This window comes from Mesoplodon mirus, assembly GCF_964341445.2.
Source record: "Mesoplodon mirus genome assembly, chromosome: 5".
In the NCBI taxonomy this organism is placed as follows: domain Eukaryota; kingdom Metazoa; phylum Chordata; class Mammalia; order Artiodactyla; family Ziphiidae; genus Mesoplodon; species Mesoplodon mirus.
The window spans coordinates 131045926-131067378 of record NC_138980.1 but is presented as its reverse complement, the minus strand read 5'-3'; the positions used below and the strand labels follow the sequence as shown (position 1 = coordinate 131067378).

At 42.2% G+C, this 21453-nt stretch overlaps 1 protein-coding gene across 2 annotated transcripts in view; it reads left to right on the top strand.

The window, feature by feature from the left end:
- Positions 1–21453, top strand: part of MAST4 (microtubule associated serine/threonine kinase family member 4) — a gene marked incomplete at its 5' end in the record, with an annotated part of 585767 nt that overhangs the window by 193598 nt on the left and 370716 nt on the right. For both annotated transcript variants that reach the window (XM_082620666.1, XM_082620667.1), the window contains one exon: positions 14936–15060. In XM_082620666.1, coding sequence (XP_082476792.1) covers positions 14936–15060 — 125 coding nt within the window. The remainder of the gene's footprint in view (positions 1–14935; positions 15061–21453) is intronic.

Here is a 21453-nt window from a genome sequence, read left to right as displayed (position 1 = left end):
GATGCTAATCTTGGCTTAAAATTTTCTCTTCTTAAAAACAAGGGCAATGTTATGTTTTGCAAGGCATTTAGTGATTTGTTAGAACTTAATTCAAGGCACAGGGTTATAGTTTGGATAACAGTGGTTCCTAGATCCTGTTGCTTTTAAACCAGGTAGAGTGGACATTAACTTTCCTAGTAAGGATTATACAGTCCTTGATTGAGATCTCCCACCCCGGAAATAGGGCATTTTAACAGATTGCCATTTGGAGGTGCTGGAGCAGATCTACTATGCAGTCTTTTGGGGGAAAAAATTGTATAGTTTTGTTCTAGATTTCCTGTTTATTCATTAATCAGTATCAACAAAGATTTCTTAAGACAAAAATAATATGTTCTTTAGGGGGCACACATAGACATTATGGAAGAAGAATTTGGAATCTGTTTGGAACAAAAGCTTACATGAAACTAGGAACTATTCCAAAGAAATATATATGGAAATATACCATTAAGTGAATTAGATTGTACATAGACGTTTCCTTGTAATAAAGCTAGAGAACTTGTTAGGAAGTTTGGACTTGTCTGGAAATTTCTGCTTCGACTGTCATATGGAGTCTATTTTATGCCCCTGTGGCTGCCTTTATTCTTTTTGTTTCTCTTGGAAAGCTCCTGATCCCTAATTCTTCCTTGGCCTCTGTCCTAACTGTTTAGATGTAGGGCAGTTGTCAGAAGTGTTTAGCATCGCAGGATGCCAATGACATTTGGGTGTGTCAATCAAAGCGTCTTAGTGGGCAAAAGAATGTTACTGAGTAGGATTCATAATTTCTTCAAAAAGTAAGATACTAAGTACAAATTGTCCTCACATGTACTCAGGTTAAACAGTTGGCCTTGGATATACACAGTGTTTTGTGGCTGTGTCAGACTCTTTTGGAGATGGGTTTTAGAAGAGAAAATCCAGGAGAAAAGCCAGGAGAAGTGATACCATGTTCTTGTATCAAGTTTAAGGCCGCTGAGCCTTTTTCCACTATTGCTATGGTTACAAAACAAACAACTGAACCACATTTGAACATTCTAGGCAATGGGGAACTAAACAAAAATGAAAAAGTCCGAACCCTGGGAGAAATATAAATGAGAGACAGAGTGGAGAGTTAATATGCACAGGCATAAGTACGTGATCCTGTAAACTGTCAGTAGCTTCTGTGTCTGGGCTGTGATGTGGGGCTACGAAGACAGATGAGATACGGTCCCAGCTGACACTGAGTTTGCAATGTAGGAAAGCATATTATGTACAGAAATAGATGGCACCCTATACGCAGGCAGCCCCATAGAAGCAGGTGATTAATGAGGGGGAAGGTAAGGCTAGTAACGTCCCTGGTTGTAGATTCAATGCCAATGATGCCAAAATGGGTAAAGCATCCTGGAAGGGACCTGAGCCACCACGGAACACACACTGTGTGTTCAGCACTGTGCTGGGCACTTGGTGTGTGTTACCTATGATCGTCATCACTAGAGGTCTAGACATAGAAGCTCAGAGAGGGAAAGTAATTTATCAAGGGTTTCGCAGCTAATAGATGGTGAAACCAGGGTGCAAATCCCTGTCTGACTGGTTTCCCACTCTGTGCTCTTGTGTCCACTTGGTGAAGGGAATGAGAGCCTCTTACCCCGAAGGGCCCTGAGCTGGAGAGTATTTGATCCAGCCTGAGAACGATATGGAGGAGGAGTGCTCTTGCCAGGAAGAGTTGTTTAGCAATGGAAAGTAGAGGGGATAATAAGTCATTGTTTATTGTGGGCCTTCTATTTGCCAGATGGTATGACAAGCTGTCTGTGTACATCCTCAATTGTCCTCACCATCGCCCCAGGAGGTTGGTCAATCATGTCCATTTCTTTTTCTTTTTTCTATTTTTTTTTGGTACGTGGGCCTCTCACTGTTGTGGCTTCTCCCGTTGCGGAGCACAGGCTCCGGACACGCAGGCCCAGCGGCCATGGCTCACGGGCCCAGCTGCTCCACGGCATGTGGGATCCTCCCGGACCGGGGCACGAACCCGTGTCCCCTGCATCAGCAGGCGGACTCTCAACCACTGCGCCACCAGGGAAGCCCAATCATGTCCATTTTTACAGAGCATTTATGGGAGACTGAGGCTTAAGAGGTAAACAAGGTCACAAAGCCACTACATGGTGGTAGTCAGGCTTTTTATTTTATGGTAATGGATTTGAATTCAGTAGTTTCACTTCAGGAGTTTAAAAATTGAACATATGGTTGACCCTTGAACAACCCTTGAACAAGGTGGTTGGGGAGGCCAACCCTCTGTGAAGTCAAAAATCCGCGAACAGGGCTTCCCTGGTGGCGCAGTGGTTGAGAGTCCGCCTGCCGATGCAGGGGACATGGATTCATGCCCTGGTCCGGGAAGATCCCACATGCCGCAGAGCGGCTGGGCCCATGAGCCATGGCCGCTGAGCCTGCGCGTCCAGAGCCTGTGCTCCGCAACGGGAGAGGCCACAACAGTGAGAGGCCCGCGTACCACACACACACACAAAAATCCACAAACAACTTAAGGCCTGCCCTCCCTATCAATGGTTCCTCCACATCCGTGGTTCCATATCTGCGGGTTCAACCCTTCTGCGTCGTGTAGTACTGGCGTGTTGACCATTGAAAAAAATCCACACATAAGTGGACCTGTGCAGTTCAAGCCTGTGTTGTTCAAGGGTCAGCTGTCTTTCCAGGATCCACAGGGGGCAGCCAACATGTTAGGATAGAATGACATTTTGGAAAGGGTTGGACTAACTGGGTTCAGCAGCCAGATTATGACGGGGGAGGAGGAGATGACTCCTACTCGCTTGATGATTATTTTGAAGAGGGCAAGATAGTGGTCCTCCGGGGGGGTTTAGAAAGGTGTAGAGAATGCAGATGGGGGTGAGGAAGGAGACAGAGGAAGAGAGCGCGGGGAGCTGACAGGTCGTTTAACAGCTGCTCCACATATCCGCAAAATGACTGAGAAAAAATGGTTCTATTTATCTGCCATTTCCTTCCATATATCTTCCCAACAGCATTCATCAATATCTGTCATTTCCCAGGGGCTTTAGACATATCTAGCAATTCTTTCTGCTGAATTATATTTCAATACAAGGATGGAGGGAGGCGAGATTGCAGATGTTCGCTCTGACCTGTGCCTGGTGTCACTTAGACACCGTCCCCACCCAGCTCCCGGGTGCCCTCACTCACACATTCTAGGCAATGCTGCTTGGTGTCAGATTCTTGCTACCATGTTCTCATTAGAGTAGCTCTACTTAATACTTCCTTAAAAATCAATTTTCAGTTGTCACATTAGCCTTTGGTCTGTACAGCTAGAGCTTAGAGCCAAACCATTCTGTACTTTTTGATAAGAATTTTAAATCCATACAATCACCCCTTGAAGGGAGACTACCTTGGTGGTCTTGGTGCAAGAGGGACTTGCTGGCGAGGGCTGGGTCTCATAGCAGAATGGGAGAAGTGGCTGGGTGTTGGTATACCGAAAGGCAGCAGTGCACGTACTAAATATAATAGGAACACTGAAGCTTACTAAGCTCTGTTTCGTGTATTAACTCATATGATCCTAATATCTTCCCTTATTAGAATTTGGTAATCTTGGTAGGTGAGAAGAAATATTTCTTCTTTAAGAGCAAGTTAAGGGAAAAGAGGGGGCTTCCCTGGTGGCGCAGTGGTTGAGAGTCTGCCTGCCGATGCAGGGGACACGGGCTCGTGCCCTGGTCTGGGAAGATCCCACATGCCACGCAGCGGCTGGGCCCCTGAGCCATGGCTGCTGAGCCTGCGCATCCGGAGCCTGTGCTCCACAACGGGAGAGGCCACAACAGTGAGAGGCCCACGTACCGCAAAAAAAAAAAAAAAAGTTAAGGGAAAAGAAAAGAGAGGCCAAATATATTTCTCTGTAAGTGTAGATTTGAATTGTTTCCATTTAAAAATAGACTGCGTGTTGGCATTTTTTGCCCTTTTGACCTTAGATGGCAAGGGTAACAGGGTGGCTCTCTGTAATTCAGGGTAAAGAGACCACTATCCCGTTGAATCATCTTGGCGCATTTCACTCTGAATGTTACTTTTGATTTAAAGCTGCAGTTGACAGTGGCAGCGGCAGCTTGAGATGCTGCTCCATAGCCTTGCGGTGTGTCCAGCGGCTTTGATTTCTGCATGGTAGACATGTTTGTTCTGGTATTTTTCCACAGTCCCTAGCTCTCTCACGGTATGGAATTGGGCTTTAGAGACTTCGTGAAATAATTGTCATGGACCCAGTCAGTCTGGGATTGCCCGAAACTGTTAGCATCTGCTGTTTGCTCTGCTTGCTACAAGCTTCCTTTTGAAGCATCCCCCTAACTTTGTCCTACCTTTTCAAGCATCTTCCTAACAATGTCCTCAGGTCCTTGTGGTTAGTAATATTGCCTTGCCATTCTATGTTAAATATACAGTGCTGCTGATAATATTCTAAGAAGTGATGTTGGGTATCTCTGGTGGAGTTGAGTCTAGCAGCAAAACAGTTTAGAGACTGCTGCATTGGGCGATTAATTTGATTCCGAACTTGATACCCCATTGGTGTCACTGTGCTCTGACAGCCAACCTCCCTAAAGGCATGTGTCCTCTCTCCATTCATCTTTCAGTTTCCTTGTCAGTTGGAGATCCCTGGCTAGTAGGCAGTGATGCCTTCAAGGACATGGGGTCAAGCCTACGCTTTGGACTTTTTTTGTGTGAGTCAACACACACCACTTTTTCTTTTAAGGCTAGAATAGCAGCTCAATATAGGAGTCAGTGAACTTCAGCTCTCCCTGGTCACAAATCTGTTGGTTTCCAAAACTATATTTATTTATGCCATTAAGAAGAATGATTTAGCAGCATTGTCGATGCTGTCTAGGTATAGTTATTCTTTTGCAGTGGGGACAAGAAATTGGAAGTCAGTCACCCATGTGAGAGGGAAGATGAAAGGGACCATGTCTCTGTGTTGTAGTAGCACAGCTGAAGATGAATAAAGGGAGGCTGTAATTGCCTGTGAGCACAACAGCCACTATGATGCGGGAACCGATGTTTAGAGTTGAGCAATGGGGCATGAAAGAGGAATATCTTCATGATGATGGAGTACACTGTAGGGTGATGGCTGCTGACTCATGGATTCTGCCTGGATTCTGCCAGTGACTTATCATGGTCTTTAAGCTTTCTCCACTTTGAAAGTTTGGAGGGGTCTTGAAAAACTCAGTTCCTCTGACTTGTGAATGATTTGGAGAGCTTAAGTATAATTTGTGAAAGCAGGTGCTGATGTAGTTCACTGTGGATACCTCCTTTGGACAACAAAAAGGACTCGCTCATTTTTTCCTATAGAAGGTATGGTGGTTTGGGCTAAGCAAGGGAGGGTGTGTGTGTGTGTGTGTGTGTGTGTGTGTGAAAATATACATAACAAAATTTACTATTTTAACCATTTGTACTTTATTGTATTTTAAGTATACAATTCAGTGGCATTAAGTACATTCGTATTGTTGTGCAACCATCACGATTATCCACCTCCAGAACTTTTTCATCATCTCACACTGAAACTCTGTACCCATTAAACAATAATGCCTCATTCCCCCCTCTCCCCAGCCCTCCAGTAACCACTGTTAAACTCTCTATCTCAATGAATTTGACTATTCCAGGAACCTCATATAAGTGGAATCATATGACATGTGTGCTTTTGCATCTGGCTTATTTCACTTAGTACTTCTTCAAGGTTCATCCGTGTGTCAATTTCCTTCCTTTCAAAGGCTGAATCATATTCCATTGGTTTGTATACACTGCATTTTGTTTATGTATTCATCCATCAGTGGACATTAGGGTTGTTTTCACCTTTGGACTATTGTGAATAATGCTGCTATGAACACGGGTGTACACATATCTGTTCGAGTCCCTGCTTTCACTTCTTTTGTGTATATACCCAAAAGTGGAATTAAGCAAGGGGGGTTTTAGTAGGCAGTGGGGAAGGTAAAGTGGTGGGAATGGCCCTCCTCCCACTTTAGTGGTGGATGTGAACTTTCTGGGGGCTGCTGTGAGAGCTTCAAGTAGATGCTCAGGTCAGCAGCAGCCTGGTAGCCCAAAGGTAAAGCTAACAGATGAGAGATGTGAGCATGTGGCCCCATCTGCTTGCTCATGGCACCAGCACGGTGCCAGCTGCCCATTGTTCTTTCTGTCCCTAGCCCCTTGCCTCTGTGATGCTGGCACCATTCTATTTCCCTCCCTCCTGTGGGCCCTCCTCCCTCGCCAAAACCCTTGAGGGCAACACGTGGACCACCTCAGCTACCCTTTCTTCCTGGTGGCGACCTTAGAGGGATAAACAAGCTTTCCCAGAGTTCTTATGTATAACTGAGCACCAGAAACCCTTTCTCAAGACTGCTTTGTTATGTAGTTCCTGGGTCTTCTGTTGTCGTTGATGTCCTGTTTGTAGTCAAGAGAGGTAACCCAGGGCTTCCCTGGTGGCGCAGTGGTTGAGAATCTGCCTGCCAGTGCAGGGGACACGGGTTCGAGCCCTGGTCTGGGAGGATCCCACATGCCGCAGAGCAACTAGGCCCGTGAGCCACAACTACTGAGCCTGCGCGTCTGGAGCCTGTGCTCCACAACAAGAGAGGCCGTGATAGTGAGAGGCCCGCACACCGTGATGTAGAGTGGCCCCTGCTTGCCACAACTAGAGAAAGCCCTCGCACAGAAACGAAGACCCAACACGGCCATAAATAATAAAATAAATAAATAAAGAAGTAAAAATGTTAAGTGGAAAAACAGTAAAAAAAAAAAAAAAGAGAGGTAACCCAAAATGTAAGACCATGGACTGACTGCTCAATCTATATTGCATTTCAGGTGATAAGGAACTTTTTTACTGGAAGCTTTTAAATCTAGGTAGGAACCATTATTCTTCAATGACAAAGTAGGTCTCCAGAGGCTATATTTAATTTCTGCTGAAATTATTTCTGACCTGATATTTTTGTACTTCAGAGGGATACTTTAAGCTTCTGGGTGCGTTGAAAGCATGTATCTCACATTTGAAGACCTCTTTATGGAGGTCTTGCTTCTTGTTATTTTGAAATTCAGGATGAAAACAAAGGAAAACCCATTCCAGGAAAAAGACCATATGTACCCTCGGCAGACCAAGTCACAATCTGAGTCTTAGTAATCTACTTATTGTCATATATAAATGGCTGGAGATATTTCTACTTATTCTGTTAAGTAGAGGCCCTGTGACCAAAGGAGAAACAATAACCAGTATAAAAAACCCATTCCAATAACCCATAGCTCTGTGGTTGAAGCTTGACAAATTCTTGTTTCACTCTGGCCAACAGATTTCAGCTTTCATATGGACCTCTATTTATTGCCTTTAAATTTCTAGTTATGTCAGTAGACAGTATCTAATAAATGTTTTAATAAGCTTATTGGAATTTTAGCAATGTGTTTCCAAAGAACACAGAACTGATCAAAGTTCCAGTTGTAACAAAAAGCTCGATGTGGTATTAAAATAGAGCAGCCAGATTGCTAGGCAAGCTTACCTCTCCTACAACAAAGAGGGAATGGTATTGTCCATTAATTTCCACCCTGTGCAGCTGAATAATGCAGTTGACAGATGCTAATTTTCTCAAATTGTAGGCAGCAAATGATGCATGAATATAGCAGCAACACACTTTTTAGAGGCTCTTGGTAGTCATCAGAAAGTGAATTTGTGTAAAGTTTGATGTAATCACTACCAACTATGGCACAATGCTAATGCCTTCTAATGACTGCCTTAAATCCATCTGTTGTCCTCTTTTCCCTATTAACACTAATGGGGGTCCAGGCAGGAATAAAACATCCCATGTGTTGTGCTAACAGACCCTCTAATTTGTAACATTCATATGATTCCTACAGACGAGACTTGTGCAAGAATAATGATATCTAAAATCTAACCCATGACAGGACGATAAACATTTCATTACATACGTATATAAATGCTTCCTAATTTTATAATTTGTTCCAAATAATTAACAGAATTTTATTTCTTGCTCACCTTGTCGTCTCTCATGTGTTGCATATCTCTTTGTGTTTCTTATTTTTTTAAGTTTATATGTATTGAATGCCCATTGTATGATGTATTTTCTTTTTTAATCTTAGAACCTCTCCATAAGTTTACCCCTATTTTACAGCTGAGGAACACGAGGCTTGAAGTTCATGAATAAGTGATGGAATCAGTTTGGGGTGTCAGAATAGGCACTCAGCAATATGACTCTGTGTCACGCCTAACTAGAGCAATTATTTTTACCATTATTGGCAAGGAGCTTTATGTCTTGTATGAAGGTTTGAAGACATATAAGATAAGTATATGGGCTAAGTTCAAACGTTAGTTCAGACTGAGTTCAAAAACTGATCTGTTGGGCTTCCCTGGTGGCGCAGTGGTTGAGAGTCCGCCTGCCGATGAAGGGGACGCGGGTTTGTGCCCCGGTCCGGGAGGATCCCACATGCCGCGGAGCGGCTGGGCCCATGAGCCATGGCCGCTGAGCCTGCGCGTCCGGAGCCTGTGCTCCGCAACGGGAGAGGCCACAGCAGTGAGAGGCCCGCGTACCGCAAAAAAAAAAACAAAAAAAACAAAAAAAAACTGATCTGTTAATGAACATGAGTTAGGGTCTGTTGAAGTAACAAAAAAATGGAAGACTGACCAAGTCTCTCCTTGACCAAACCCTCACCAGGCTCCTCAGAGCCCTCTCTCTCAATTAGGCCCCCCAACCTTGGCCTACAAAGACTCGAAAAACACTAACAGTCTCTAACAGCTCAAGGCCACATCCTTAGGATGACCCTAATCCCCTTAAAGTGCCTGCCTCAGAAAACTCTAGGCTACCAAAAAAATTTTACTGTTTGTTCTTGCCAACAGATAGGGCCTCTGTCTCCCAGTCTCTGTGGAAAGGTAGAATCCAGCCTTCGGTCCTTGCCAGCTAGCAGACAGAGCTGGCCTGATCGCAGTTACACTGACTAACCCTTCCTGTTGTTCCCTTCCCTGGCTCCACCCAGCCCTCTCTTGCTGCCTGCCCGACTGCCTCATTCTCCTGTTACAACACCCAGTTACTTCTGTACCAATCGAAGACGAGTAGAGTCCACGCTGGACTCTTTCTCCCTATTCAGTGGTTATTACTGATTAAAACCTGTCCTTACCACTTTAAGTAGTGTCTGACGTTGTTTATCTTCGACCAGGCACACCTGTGGTCTTGTTACCGAGATTAGACTTACACATGAGATAGCAACAAATAAAACGTATGTGGCCTCGAGAGAGTGGCATGGACATATACACACTACCAAATGTAAAATAGATAGCAAGTGGGAAGCAGCCGCAGAGCACAGGGAGACCAGCTCGGTGCTTTGTGACCACCTAGAGGGGTGGGATAGGGAGGGTGGGAGGGAGACACAAGAGGGAGGGGATATGGGGATGTATGTATATGTATAGCTGATTCACTTTATTATAAAGCAGAAACTAACACAACATTGTAAAGCAATTATACTCCAGTAAAGATGTTTAAAAAAACCCAAAAACGTATGTGGCCAAGTTAGACTGAGTGATTTCAGAGAAGACAGCATACTTGTCCCATTGACCATGGTCTCGGCTTGCTTGAAAGTGCTCTGGGAGATCTAACAAAACGGAAAGGTTCAAAGTGTGGTTTGGCGCGTATGGAGAGAAGAGAAGGGACGTGGCTCTGGTTCCTTGAGTCCCCTCCCCCAGTGCTTGTTCTGGATCTGTCCAGAGTCTGGCTTCCCACTTGAAGCATGCCCTGGCTCATGGAGCAGCGATGCTAGCATATGCAGGGGTCGCCTGCACTGAGGATTTATTCAGGGCTGTCCCTGCTTTTGCTCTGCCCTCCCACTGGCTTCAGAAAGGGGGCATCTACCAGTCACAGCTGTTGTGACTTTTATGTTGGGACCAGGATGAGGGTTCTCATGGTTCCCTTTTGCTCCCATTCTCCGTGGAACCTCTTCCCTGGTTCCGTGCTTCCCCAGCCCAGACCCCTCCCTGATGCGGCCTGAGGAGCTACCATGTTGAGGAGTGGAGGGAATGTGCTCCTGGCTAGTTTGCCCTGTTAGATTATGCAGCACATTTTTTTGATAGGAATCATTAAAAGCAATATTATATAATATCACATACAGAAATTAATGCAGAATAATTTAGTCCCAACCTCACATACCCGACAGCCAGTTTTATCAAAGCTTAATATTTGCCACATCCTTCAGATATATTAAAAAAATTAATACTGAATTTATTAAAACTACAAGTGAAGGGACTTCCCTGGTGGCGCAGTGGTTAAGAATCCACCTGCCAATGCATGGGACACGGGTTCAAGCCCTGGTCCGCGAAGATCCCACATGCTGTGGAGCAACGAAGCCTGTGTGCCACAACTACTGAGCCTGCGCTCTAGAGCCCGCGAGCCACAACTACTGAAGCCCGTGTGCCACAACTACTGAAGCCCGCATGCCTAGAGCCCATGCTCTGCAACAAGAGAAGCCACCGCAATGAGAAGCCCGCCCACCGCAATGAAGAGTAGCCCCTGCTCACCGCAACTAGAGAAAACAACAAAGACCCAACACAGCCAAAAGTAAATTAATTAATTAATTAAAATAAAAAAAAACTACAAGTGAAAACATAATACTTTAAACTTTTAATTTCAACTAATAGATCCCATTATTTCCTGTAGATAACTTTTTAAACAATAAAATATTACAGCAATACTCCTCCCTGGACCTATTCCCCATTTTCCCTGCTAGAGATAACGTCAATTCTGAATTTGCTACTTCCTTTCCACAAAGAAATACTAGTCTTTATTTTAATCCTAGTCATTATTTTTTTCTTTCTTTTGTGATCTGGTCTAAGAACCCATTACCATGTTTTATATCGTTGCTGTGGTGGTGGTGGTGGTGGTCGGGATGCGTCGATGGAACTGTAAAGTTCTCAGGATAACGTGAAGAGTTATAGTGTATTGACTACTTTCCATGTCCCAGGTTGAGTGCCTTACGTGCATTATCTCATTTAATGCTATCTGCTACTATTTCCTATCTTTTCAGACAATTTTCTGAAAATAATTTTTATTTGAAAAATTATTTTTCAAATAGTATGAAAAATACATATTATTTACTTTAAAATATAGAATTATCCTGTCTTATAACTTGTTTTTTCACCTAAGCATATTTGATGAATATTTTCCTGTGGTGGGATCTGGGTTTCAGAGTAAGAATCCTGGTTTTGCCCACTTATTAGCTGTGTGCCCTTGTCTAATTATGTAACCTCTCTGGGCTTTAACGTGGAGGTAATATTACTTAGCACCCAAAAGGGTGGTTAAGATGTTGCAGTGCCTGGCATATAGTAAGTCCTCAATGTATTTTAGCTATTATAGTATACTACAAATGAAATTTAAGAAAATCATCTGTTCAGTTTTATTGTTCCTGTTTAGACTTGATCAGGTATTAATCAAATAGTGTTCTTTAACTGCATGTCAGTCAACAAACATTTTCTGAGCACTTGCTAAGTTCCAGGCACTATGCCAGGTCCTAGGGATACAGAAATAAATACCTATTTTTTCATCTCTGGGGGATTATAGGGTTATAGTCTAATAATTATTTTCTACTAAAAGAATAAAAAAAGTGACTTACAGAATTCTTTAATGAATTAAAATGTTAGCCCTTCAAATTTTTCCATGATTATATTAAATTCTAGTGTTTTTGTTTCTACCCCAAGTTTTCTTTAAAATGAAGCATCTGGGGCAGAGCATTGGTGAGGCCAGAGTAGATTCATTCCATCATGTAAACCTTGACATCATGTAGCTTCTATACCTCCTATCAGGCCTTTTCTGAAACATGAACCAAAAAATATATAAAATATAAAATATAGGGAAAGACACAGGAGGTACCGGGGTGGAGGTGGGGGAAACCCTATTGATTCTGATGACTAGAGGTTGGTATATTTTTAACAAGTAATGTTTTTCAGATAGTAGGAGTTATTGCTATGTTAAAGAAATCATTTATTCTTGTACTACTAATGTTGGCATTCCTAAATGCAGTCTGTGGTCTTCCTGCCCTTCTTTATTAATGTCCTGCTTTGGGGTCTAAAGGGGGCCAATTTACCAAAACCCCTGTTAGTCCAGCTTTTAGTTTATGTTTCAAAATAAGGCAAAGAAAAGAATTTTTAAAATTCTAGACTTTAAATGTAACACATCCTGCACATAAAAATATATATGAGTGGTTCAAGATGGTGACTGGAACCACAGAGGATCATTATATTTGAAGTTTCAGTGATAGCATTTATGCTTCAATTAATTGGTATTTGCTGTATTTATTTGCTAGGAAAATATCACAATCTATTATGTGGGGTTGTGGTGGGCAGGTGACAAAAATAAGTATGATCCCATTTTTGCAAGAAAATACAGGTTACAGAAAGAAAGTCTGGCAGAAAAATTACTGAAATGTTGACAGTGGTTTTCCCTGGTATGATTATAGGTGATCTTTAAATATATATATATATTTACATTTACTACTTGAGAGTGAAGAGAAACCAAACCCAAGCAAAAAAGATACTTGTCATTTTTACTGCTGTTATGGCTAAATAGCTAACATGTACTGAGTGCTTCACTTAAAAAACCCGCTAATCTCCTCAACAACTTGACATAGTCAATCCTGTGCTCTCCTTTTTTTTTTTTTGCAGTACACGGGCCTCTCACTGTTGTGGCCTCTCCCATTGAGGAGCACAGGCTCCGGGCACGCAGGCCCAGTGGCCATGGCTCACGGGCCCAGCTGCTCCGCGGCATGTGGGATCCTCCCGGACCGGGGCATGAACCCGTGTCCCCTGCATTGGCAGGCGGACTCTCAACCACTGCGCCACCAGGGAAGCCCTATGCTCTCCATTTTAGAGATGGAAAAACCAAGGCCAAGAGAGGTTGACTCACTTTGTTCCCCATATCACTGAGCTACAGGTCAAGATCTCAAAAGTAGATCTAGCTTTCTCTAGAGTCTGTGCTTTTGCTATATAATAAGAGAGTAAAGGAACAATTTTGGCAAAATATGACATATTTTTCCTTTGCAATTAAAATACAAATTTTCGAAAGCACTTAGAGCGCTAGACCTCTTTTTTTAAAAAAAAATTTATTTGTTTATTTGGTTGTGCCAGGTCTTAGTTGCAGCTTGTGGGCTCCTTAGTTGCGGCACTCAGCCTCCTTAGTTGCATGTGAGATCTAGTTCCCTGACCAGGGATGGAACCTGGGCCCCCTGCATTGGGAGCATGGAGTCTTAACCACTGTGCCACCAGGGAAGTCCCAGCATTAGACGACTTAACATGGACAGTTGATGGGAGCTGACCCTAGCTCCTGTACTGCCAGTTAGCCTATGGACTAATAGCAAACTAGTGTCAATGAAAAAATTAATCAGTTGATCTAAGAAAGAAATGGAAAACTTTATTCAAGCCAAATTAAGGAGTATAACCCGGGAACAGCCTCTCAGAAAGTTCTGAGAACTGTTCTACCCGTTAGAGGTCAAAGCACAGTTATGTAGATTTCTAGAGACAGAGGTCTGTACATTTAATGATATAGATAGTTTGCATAATCCAGATCAGCAAGGACAAGGTGAGTAGTGGGTCATGGGTCATTGCAGCCCCTTACAAGATTCAGAAGGAATGTTATCTTTTAAGGAGTTGTCTTGTTGCTAGGAGAATGTTGCTGTTTATGGTTGAGCAGGTATTCCTGCTGATGGAGAGGTTTGGTTGACGCGTAATGCAGATGTACAATGCACAGTAGAGTGGGGAGAGGAGGCCAAAGGGCAGAGAAAATTTTTTATGTTTATGTTTTTCTTGTCTTGCCATAAAATATGAATTTTCACACTAGTTAATGTATTTCAGCAGTTATTAACCAGTGGGTGCTTGTTAAGTGCATGCCTGAGGAAAGACAGGGGGGTTCTTTTACAAGGAACAGATCTGCTGGGGAGAATCCAGGGCACGAATGTTACTTCTGCTGCAGGGCCACCAGCCACACATGCTGCAGTCCCTCACAATTCTGGGAGGTACAAAGCTGGAGTCCCCACACGTGCAGCCCGTAGATGAGATTCTATGGGTGGCCTGCCGTCTTTTCATTGTCTTCGCGTGTTTATTGGGAGAGACGTACCCATTTGTTCTTTCATCATTCAACAAATATTTAATGAGCATGACCACTCATTGTGCTACAGATAAAAATCAAACATGGTCTTTGCTTTTACTGAGCTTCATTACTATGTGAATATTCATGTCCCTCCTAACTTAAAGGCTTATATCTTATGTGTGGATAACTAGTCTAATCCATGTACTAAAGAAGTAATACAGTGTGAGTTGGTTCAGCTGTTTGACTTTTAAAGATATACACATATATGTGAGAGTTCAAGGTTGATAGAAATTGCTCAGTGAACCTACACTAACATTAATGTCCTGATTTATGCAAATGGGTACCATCACCTGTCCTGTGGACATGGTTGGATATACACCAGTTCTTCAGAGAGAGAAGCTGGGAGAAAGGGGCACCAGCCCCATTTCAACTTGAAAGACTTACAGCTCTTCCTTTTGTTGGTCATGATCTTTGTAGACACTTTTCTAGCTGATTGCTAGATCACTTTCTGTATTAGATATTTTAAAAGTACATTTGTAAATGCACATGTTTATATCTACGATGGTAAGAATGCTTTGTATACTTATATATATCCTCAGCACAGTAACAAGAAGCTACAGATGCTGGAGGTGAAGAGGTTTACCTGGGTTTATTTGGAAAATAGGGGTCAGAACTTGCAACTAGATCTCCCAACTTAATTAAAACAATTTGCTTCCAGTTGCTATAAATCAATGTAATTGCAACGTATGGCAGAAGTGGTATAGAAGAAGGATGCCATTTCTAGGGAAGCACTGCCATTCTGCCTGCTACTCATACTGTCTTCTCTTTAACTCCAACAGGGAGGTACCTCCTTCCAAACCCGGTGGCGGGGCAGGCCTGGGCAACCTCTGCAGAGACGTCCAACCTCGTGCGCATGCGCAGCCAGGTCCTGGGCCAGTCGGCGCCCTTGCTCACGGCCAGCCTGGTGAGTGTCCTCGGACTCTGTCTGCGGTGGGTTGGATTTGCTCCATCTCACCACCAGCCTAGGGACTGTTGTGAGTTTATTGTTCTAGATAGGAAGTTAAAGCTACCATTAACGTTAAGCACAGATTTGGCAACATGAAATTCCTTGCTTTCAGCTTGGTAATTTTTTCCAAGTCCCCCCAACCTAAGTTGGAATATTTCTGTAAACTTAATGCTGTCTCAAGTTTTCCCTCAAAAGAAATGAAAATGTTTCTAAGCTTTTTTTTTTAACTTCTTATTTGAAAATAATTTCAAACTTATAGGAATTTGCAAGAATAAGACAAATACATACAACTCCAGTTGATCCTTTGCCTGTGTTCAAGTATTAACCTCCTGCCCTATTTGCTGTACTGTTTGCTTTCTCTCTGTGTGTGTGTGTGTGTGTGTGTGTATACATATACATATATATGTATATATATGTATGCACACACACGTATACACACATATAATTCTTTTGAACTCTTTGAGAGTAGGTTATCTATATCATGGCCTTTTGTTATCACAGTTATCAACTTCATTAAATTTATGCATGAAAGAAGTCTTTTATCTACTCTGCCATCTGTATTTTATTTTTATCATTTGGCCCAATAATGTCCCTTATAGTATTTTTCCTCCTCCAGTAGAGGATCCAGTCTAGGGTCATGGATGCCATTTAATTATCCTCTACTCTGGAACTGCTCCACAGTTTTTCTTTGCCTTTTATGACATCGTCATTTTTGAAGACTATACAACACTGCCACCTCATTTTTTAATGGAATATTTCTCATATTACAGTGTCTGGTATGTCTGATGTTTTCTCATGGTGGGCTGCGGGTTTTGCATTCCAGGCCAGAACGTGACATTGGTGATGTCGTGTCCTTTCAGGTCATGCCATGGGCAGGTGCATGATGTATGTCCATCTGCCCCTCATTATGATGCGAATTTTTTTCACCCAGTCAAGGGGCTGGCTGGTTTCTCCACTGTAGTTAGAACTTTTCTCTTACAATCGATAAGCCTTTGGGGGTGGGGGAGATACTTTGAGGCCATGCAAACATGTTTCTCCTCCTCAAAAATTTCCTTTAGATTTCATATTCATTGGTGATTCTTGCCTGGGTCCTTCTTTTCTAGAATCATTGAAAATGGTCATTATTCCATCTCCAGCACTCTCTCCACATCTACAAGTTGGCACATGGCATAAATATTTGTGCATTTATTAGCAGCATGGACTCCTACATTCCTTTTTTTTAAAAAAAGTAACGTAGACTTTTATTTTTAAGCATGATGCTTACTAGAATTTTGTTTTCCAGTGGGCCCATTACTTTTCAGCTTTAACCTTTGGCAGAGCCTAGAAGTCTATATACAGGTTACTTTTTTTTTTTTTTTAATAAATTTATTTATTTAATTTATTTTTGGCTGCGTTAGGTCTTCGTTGCTGCATGCAGGCTTTCTCTAGTTGTGGCGAGCCGGGGCTACTCTTTGTTGCAGTGCGTGGGCTTCTCATTGTAGTGGCTTCTCTTGTTGCAGAGCACAAGCTCTAGGCATGCAGCCTTCAGTAGTTGTGGCTCGCGGGCTCAGTAATTGTGGCTCGCGGGCTCAGTAATTGTGGTGGACGGGCTTAGTTGCTCTGCAGCATGTGGGATCTTCCCGGACCAGGGATCAAACCTGTGTCCCCTGCATTGGCAGGTGGATTCTTAACCACTGCGCCACCAGGGAAGCCCCTATAGAGGTTACTTTTGCATCAGTGGTAGGGTTGTATGGTAATGGAATAGATTTTTAAATGTCTTTTACTGATGATGATACAAATAATATATGTCAGTGCATTATGGTGCCTTATGATTTTATGCATTGGTAGTAAATTATGTGGGATATTTGGGAATCATTCAATAATATAGAGAGATTTGATTTAGGCCTAACCTCTAATCCTGCTTTTGTCATTAAGTAGCTGTATAAACTTGAGCAGTTGCTTAGTTTCTCAGATTTTATCAGCTCATCTGCAAACTGCAAGATGAAAAGACCTGTTCCAGTCTCTGGAATTCAACTTTGGAATTCCCTGTTTCTAGTTTCAGAATTATAAAGATTCTGATACTGAGTAATTATCCCTAAAAAAGTTGCTTTGAGGATATTTTATGCCTTCAAAATTGACTATGATCTTTAAACTAAAATTTATCTTTTCCTTCCCATGAAAATGTTGGGACTTATTTTTAAAGGTACAGTTAAAGTGATGCATTTTAGCATTTTCCTCCATCCCATCCCCAAGTTCAAAGTTACTTTTTCTTCTTGGGAAATTTTATTAGAAGTTTATTTTACTGTAAGCATTTACTTTTTAAGGAAAGAGGAAAATTCCTCACAATCAGTGATTTTTTTTTTTTTAAACAGAAGTGCTTTGGGGGCCACTGCAATGTTATTCTTAACACGTAAATAGTAATCCTGTATGTTTATTGCCAGGTAAATCATTCTAAATAAAACAACATTGTTACAAAGTAATGTACCTCATACTGGTAGTTATGTACTCAGATGTAGAAACTGATTGATTCACTGATAAAACATGTGTCAGGTGACCTAAGATATTTGGGAATACGATACAAAAATAAGGAGAACTACTAATAGAAAACATGAGAGTACCCCCTAAGATCGGTCCAGTGACATCAAAGAGTCACTTAACTTACCAGTTTATTTACCGTGTGAGTTTTTATAGCGTTTAGGAGAAAAACTAGAGAAAATGCTAAAATACCGCAGAGAGCAAACTTAAAATAGTACCTGGTACCTAACAAGTCTCAAATGTTAGCAATATTAGTACTTCTGTTATTAACATACTATGGGTAAGCTTGGGCACAGAAACCAGACTGTGACTAACCATTTACTACTAGACAGTGAAGGTTTAAAGTATAACCCTCATCATATCTCTTCTTCAGAGGTTTCCTTACTTCCTAAAGAACACTTCTAAAGAACACTTATTTGCGGGCTGTCTGACCATGTCTTCTGTCCCCAACCTTCTGTCGTACTATGCGCAACAGAAGCCGTAGGAGAGCTGCCAGACAGAGCACCGTCTTGACTTCCTCATTGTTCGGCAGCAATCTGCTCAGGTTTCTCTGCCATATCACTTATGTCAATATGTCACTCTGTACACTTTCATGACTTTGCCTGCTTTTGGTATCCTTTGCAGAACCATTCAAGTTAACCTATGTTTCTTGGATTGGATTACATGTAAATTATCCCTGCCGATTACAACTAACAGATTTGACAGAGAATGGTGCTGAAGGGGTGTTAATGTACACCTATTAGAACGTTTTCCTTTTCTTCCCTCCCCCCCGCCTTTTTCTTGTCTTCTAAATAAGTGTGATGTTTCTGGAGGTGCACTGTATGGTAGAATAGGCTTCACTCCAATCTTCTCTCCTGGCCACTATCCTCATCCTTGTTGCCCCCATCTTAGAGCTGTTAGCTGACCTCCCTCCTGACTCTTCTTAGCATTTATCAAGGTCCGCCTTTGTTTTTTTTTTTTTTTGCGGTACGCGGGCCTCTCACTGTTGTGGCCTCTCCCGTTGCGGAGCACAGGCTCCGGACACGCAGGCTCAGCGGCCATGGCTCACGGGCCCAGCCGCTCCGCAGCATGTGGGATCTTCCCGGACCGAGGCACGAACCCGCGCCCCCTGCATCGGCAGGTGGACTCTCAACCACTGAGCCACCAGGGAAGCCCCCCACCTTTGTTTTAGTTCTTTGTGTGTATGCCTAATATCCCCCTGCTAGACTGCAAGCTCCTTGAGGGCAGAATTCCTGTCTGATCTGACTTTCTACTCCTGGCTCTTCCTAACACCACACCTTATATGTAGGAGGCATTCAGTAGATAACGTTGACAGAACGGATAATCATTAGTGAAAAGTGACAGATTGCTTTACTTGCAAGGCGAGAGTGATGATGTGATTCTGTATGCTGTAATGGACCATCTAATAAGACCATCCATCTAAAGCCTTTTCGGTTTTGCTCTCCAGTGTGCATCTTACAATCGTGATTAGCCTCAAAGTCCATGTAGTGGGCCGAATGCCGTTTAGTTCCATATCAGCTGCTCAAAAGATACAGTGGCAAAATTCTGAAGAAATGATCAGTGTCCACCTTCAAGGAAATTTCCTTAACCTTCTTGTAAGCAGGCATGCAGCCACACTGGTTTAAGTATTTTGTTGATTATTTGAAGAGGGACGTATGTGTTCAAGTGTGGAAAAATTGGTAAAATCAGAATCAAGGTGGTTTATGTCCAAAGGACAAGATTACACTTCATAGCACAGTTTTACGTTCAGCACAGCAACAGAACATGTCAGAAAAGTATAGACCGTCCACCTGAGTGGTAGTCATGTGTTAGGAAGATATAAATGAAGGCCTGTGGTTGGGGAGGTATGAATTTCAGTAAATGCATGACCTATTGTGATTTGAATGCCATAGGCAAGCTTCAAAGTAATGCTAACTACCTTCTCGAGGAAGAGATTAATTCCTAGGAGGAAGTATCTAGTTTTCCTTGGCAATGGCAAATGTAGTTGTATTCTGTCTCCCAGACACACTGGGCATTTCTGATAAATGGCACGTTGCCAATTCATCCGAAGTAGCCTGGTAGCTGGCAGAATACACGCTCAGCCAGTGTCCGCCTGCTGGGGACCCAGCGGGGGGTGCTGATGAAGTGTCAGGTGTATACTTTGTATACATTCATCTGAAGAGGGGAAAACTCATTTCCCCATTTGCTTCCTCCATCTTTCTGTCCCTCCCCACACACGTGGGTAGTTTATCAAATAAGTCATAGTCGTCAAAAGCAGGGGATTTATATAGATGCTGCTTTCTGGCAAGAAAGATGGAAATTTCAGGAGGCAAAACAGGACCAGGGGTAACTTATTTTTCCATAGGAAAATAAGGTTGTAAGCCTTGATGATTAAAGTTTAGAAATGGTATATGTGGCCATTATAAGAAATATTCACTTCTTTTGTACTTTGGAGTAATAGATGGATGGCAGAAGCACAGTGAACATTCGTTTCCAGTATTTTTCTCCAGTTTTCTGTTTGATTTGAATCATGAGCCTCATTTGTTTTGATTTTTGTCAGCATCCCTCTCACATTCTTTCTTATTGAGGGCTTCCTTGACCATCCTGTTTGAAAGTCTTTCCCACACTGCATGCCACACACCCCATTTCACCCACTTTTCTCAATAGCTTTGTCTCCTTCCAATACACCACATAATTTGCTTGTTATATATCTCCTATTATTCTGATGAAAAATTCTTGACAGCAGAGGTTTTTTTTCTGTTTTTCCAGCTATTTCCCTGGGAGCTAGAACAGTGCTTGGCACATAGTAGGTGCTCAGTAAAGGCTTGTTGAATGTGTAAGTGAATATATTTCCTTTCCATACCTTTTAAGTGCCCTAGAACAGACTCTTGTTTATCTTTTTGTTTTTAATCTGCATTTCACCTTTTAGGTTTTTTTAATTTAGCCTAATCAAGAAGATGTTTTTCAAGCCAAAGAGTAGTTAACTTTGGAAACTGTTCAGGAGTTAAACTGTAATTATTCACTTGGACAATGAGAATGAGGGGGAAAAAGCAGAGTGTTTAAGAGATCACCTCCAGTTTCTACCACTTATTAGCTGTGTGAGCCTCAGTTTGTTCATCTGTGAAGTGGGGCTAATGGTTGTAGCCACCTCATAAGTTTATTGTGAGGAATAAATGAGCAAACTCTTGTGCACTACTTTGCATAGTGCCTGTGACTCAAGGAGTACCTGACATCGGTGTTCCTGGGGTTGGTAGAAAAATTGTTTCTTGGGGGTTGTCAGCTAGGCTTAGCTGGAGTGGTATTCTCAGAAGGGAGGAAATCAGATCTTTGATTTGAGTAGAAGTTTAACCTTTTTGTCCTTAGCTTTTTGCATGATGGTGGACCACCTTATAGTTTCTTTCTCACTTTCACTCTAAATTCACCAACCCAACAAACTGAAAGTTATTTTTCTAGAGCAGTTAACTATTTTGAAGGGGGGAAGTGCTTTCAGATATTGTTTTTCAATTTTTAATATTAAGTTAAGTGGTATAATTTTATGTTTCGTCAGTGGCCCTCTTTCGACATCATATCCATTTCTTGTAATGGAAAAATTATGTTTCATGATGTACTATAAATATTAAAACCAAACTATTTAAACTGTAATATATTCAGAGAGCCTTGATGAATATTCATGTTTTCCATTTGCAAAAGTGCATGATGAAGAGTAAGGGAAAATTCACTAAATGTATGCAAAAGTGCATTTTCCCTTTTTAATTCATGCAGAATGTACCGACATAATGTCAGCATTTATTTAGGGTGCAGACTTTATTTGCAGTCATTTAATATTATATCAATACTTCATTAGCCTTATAGCTCAGA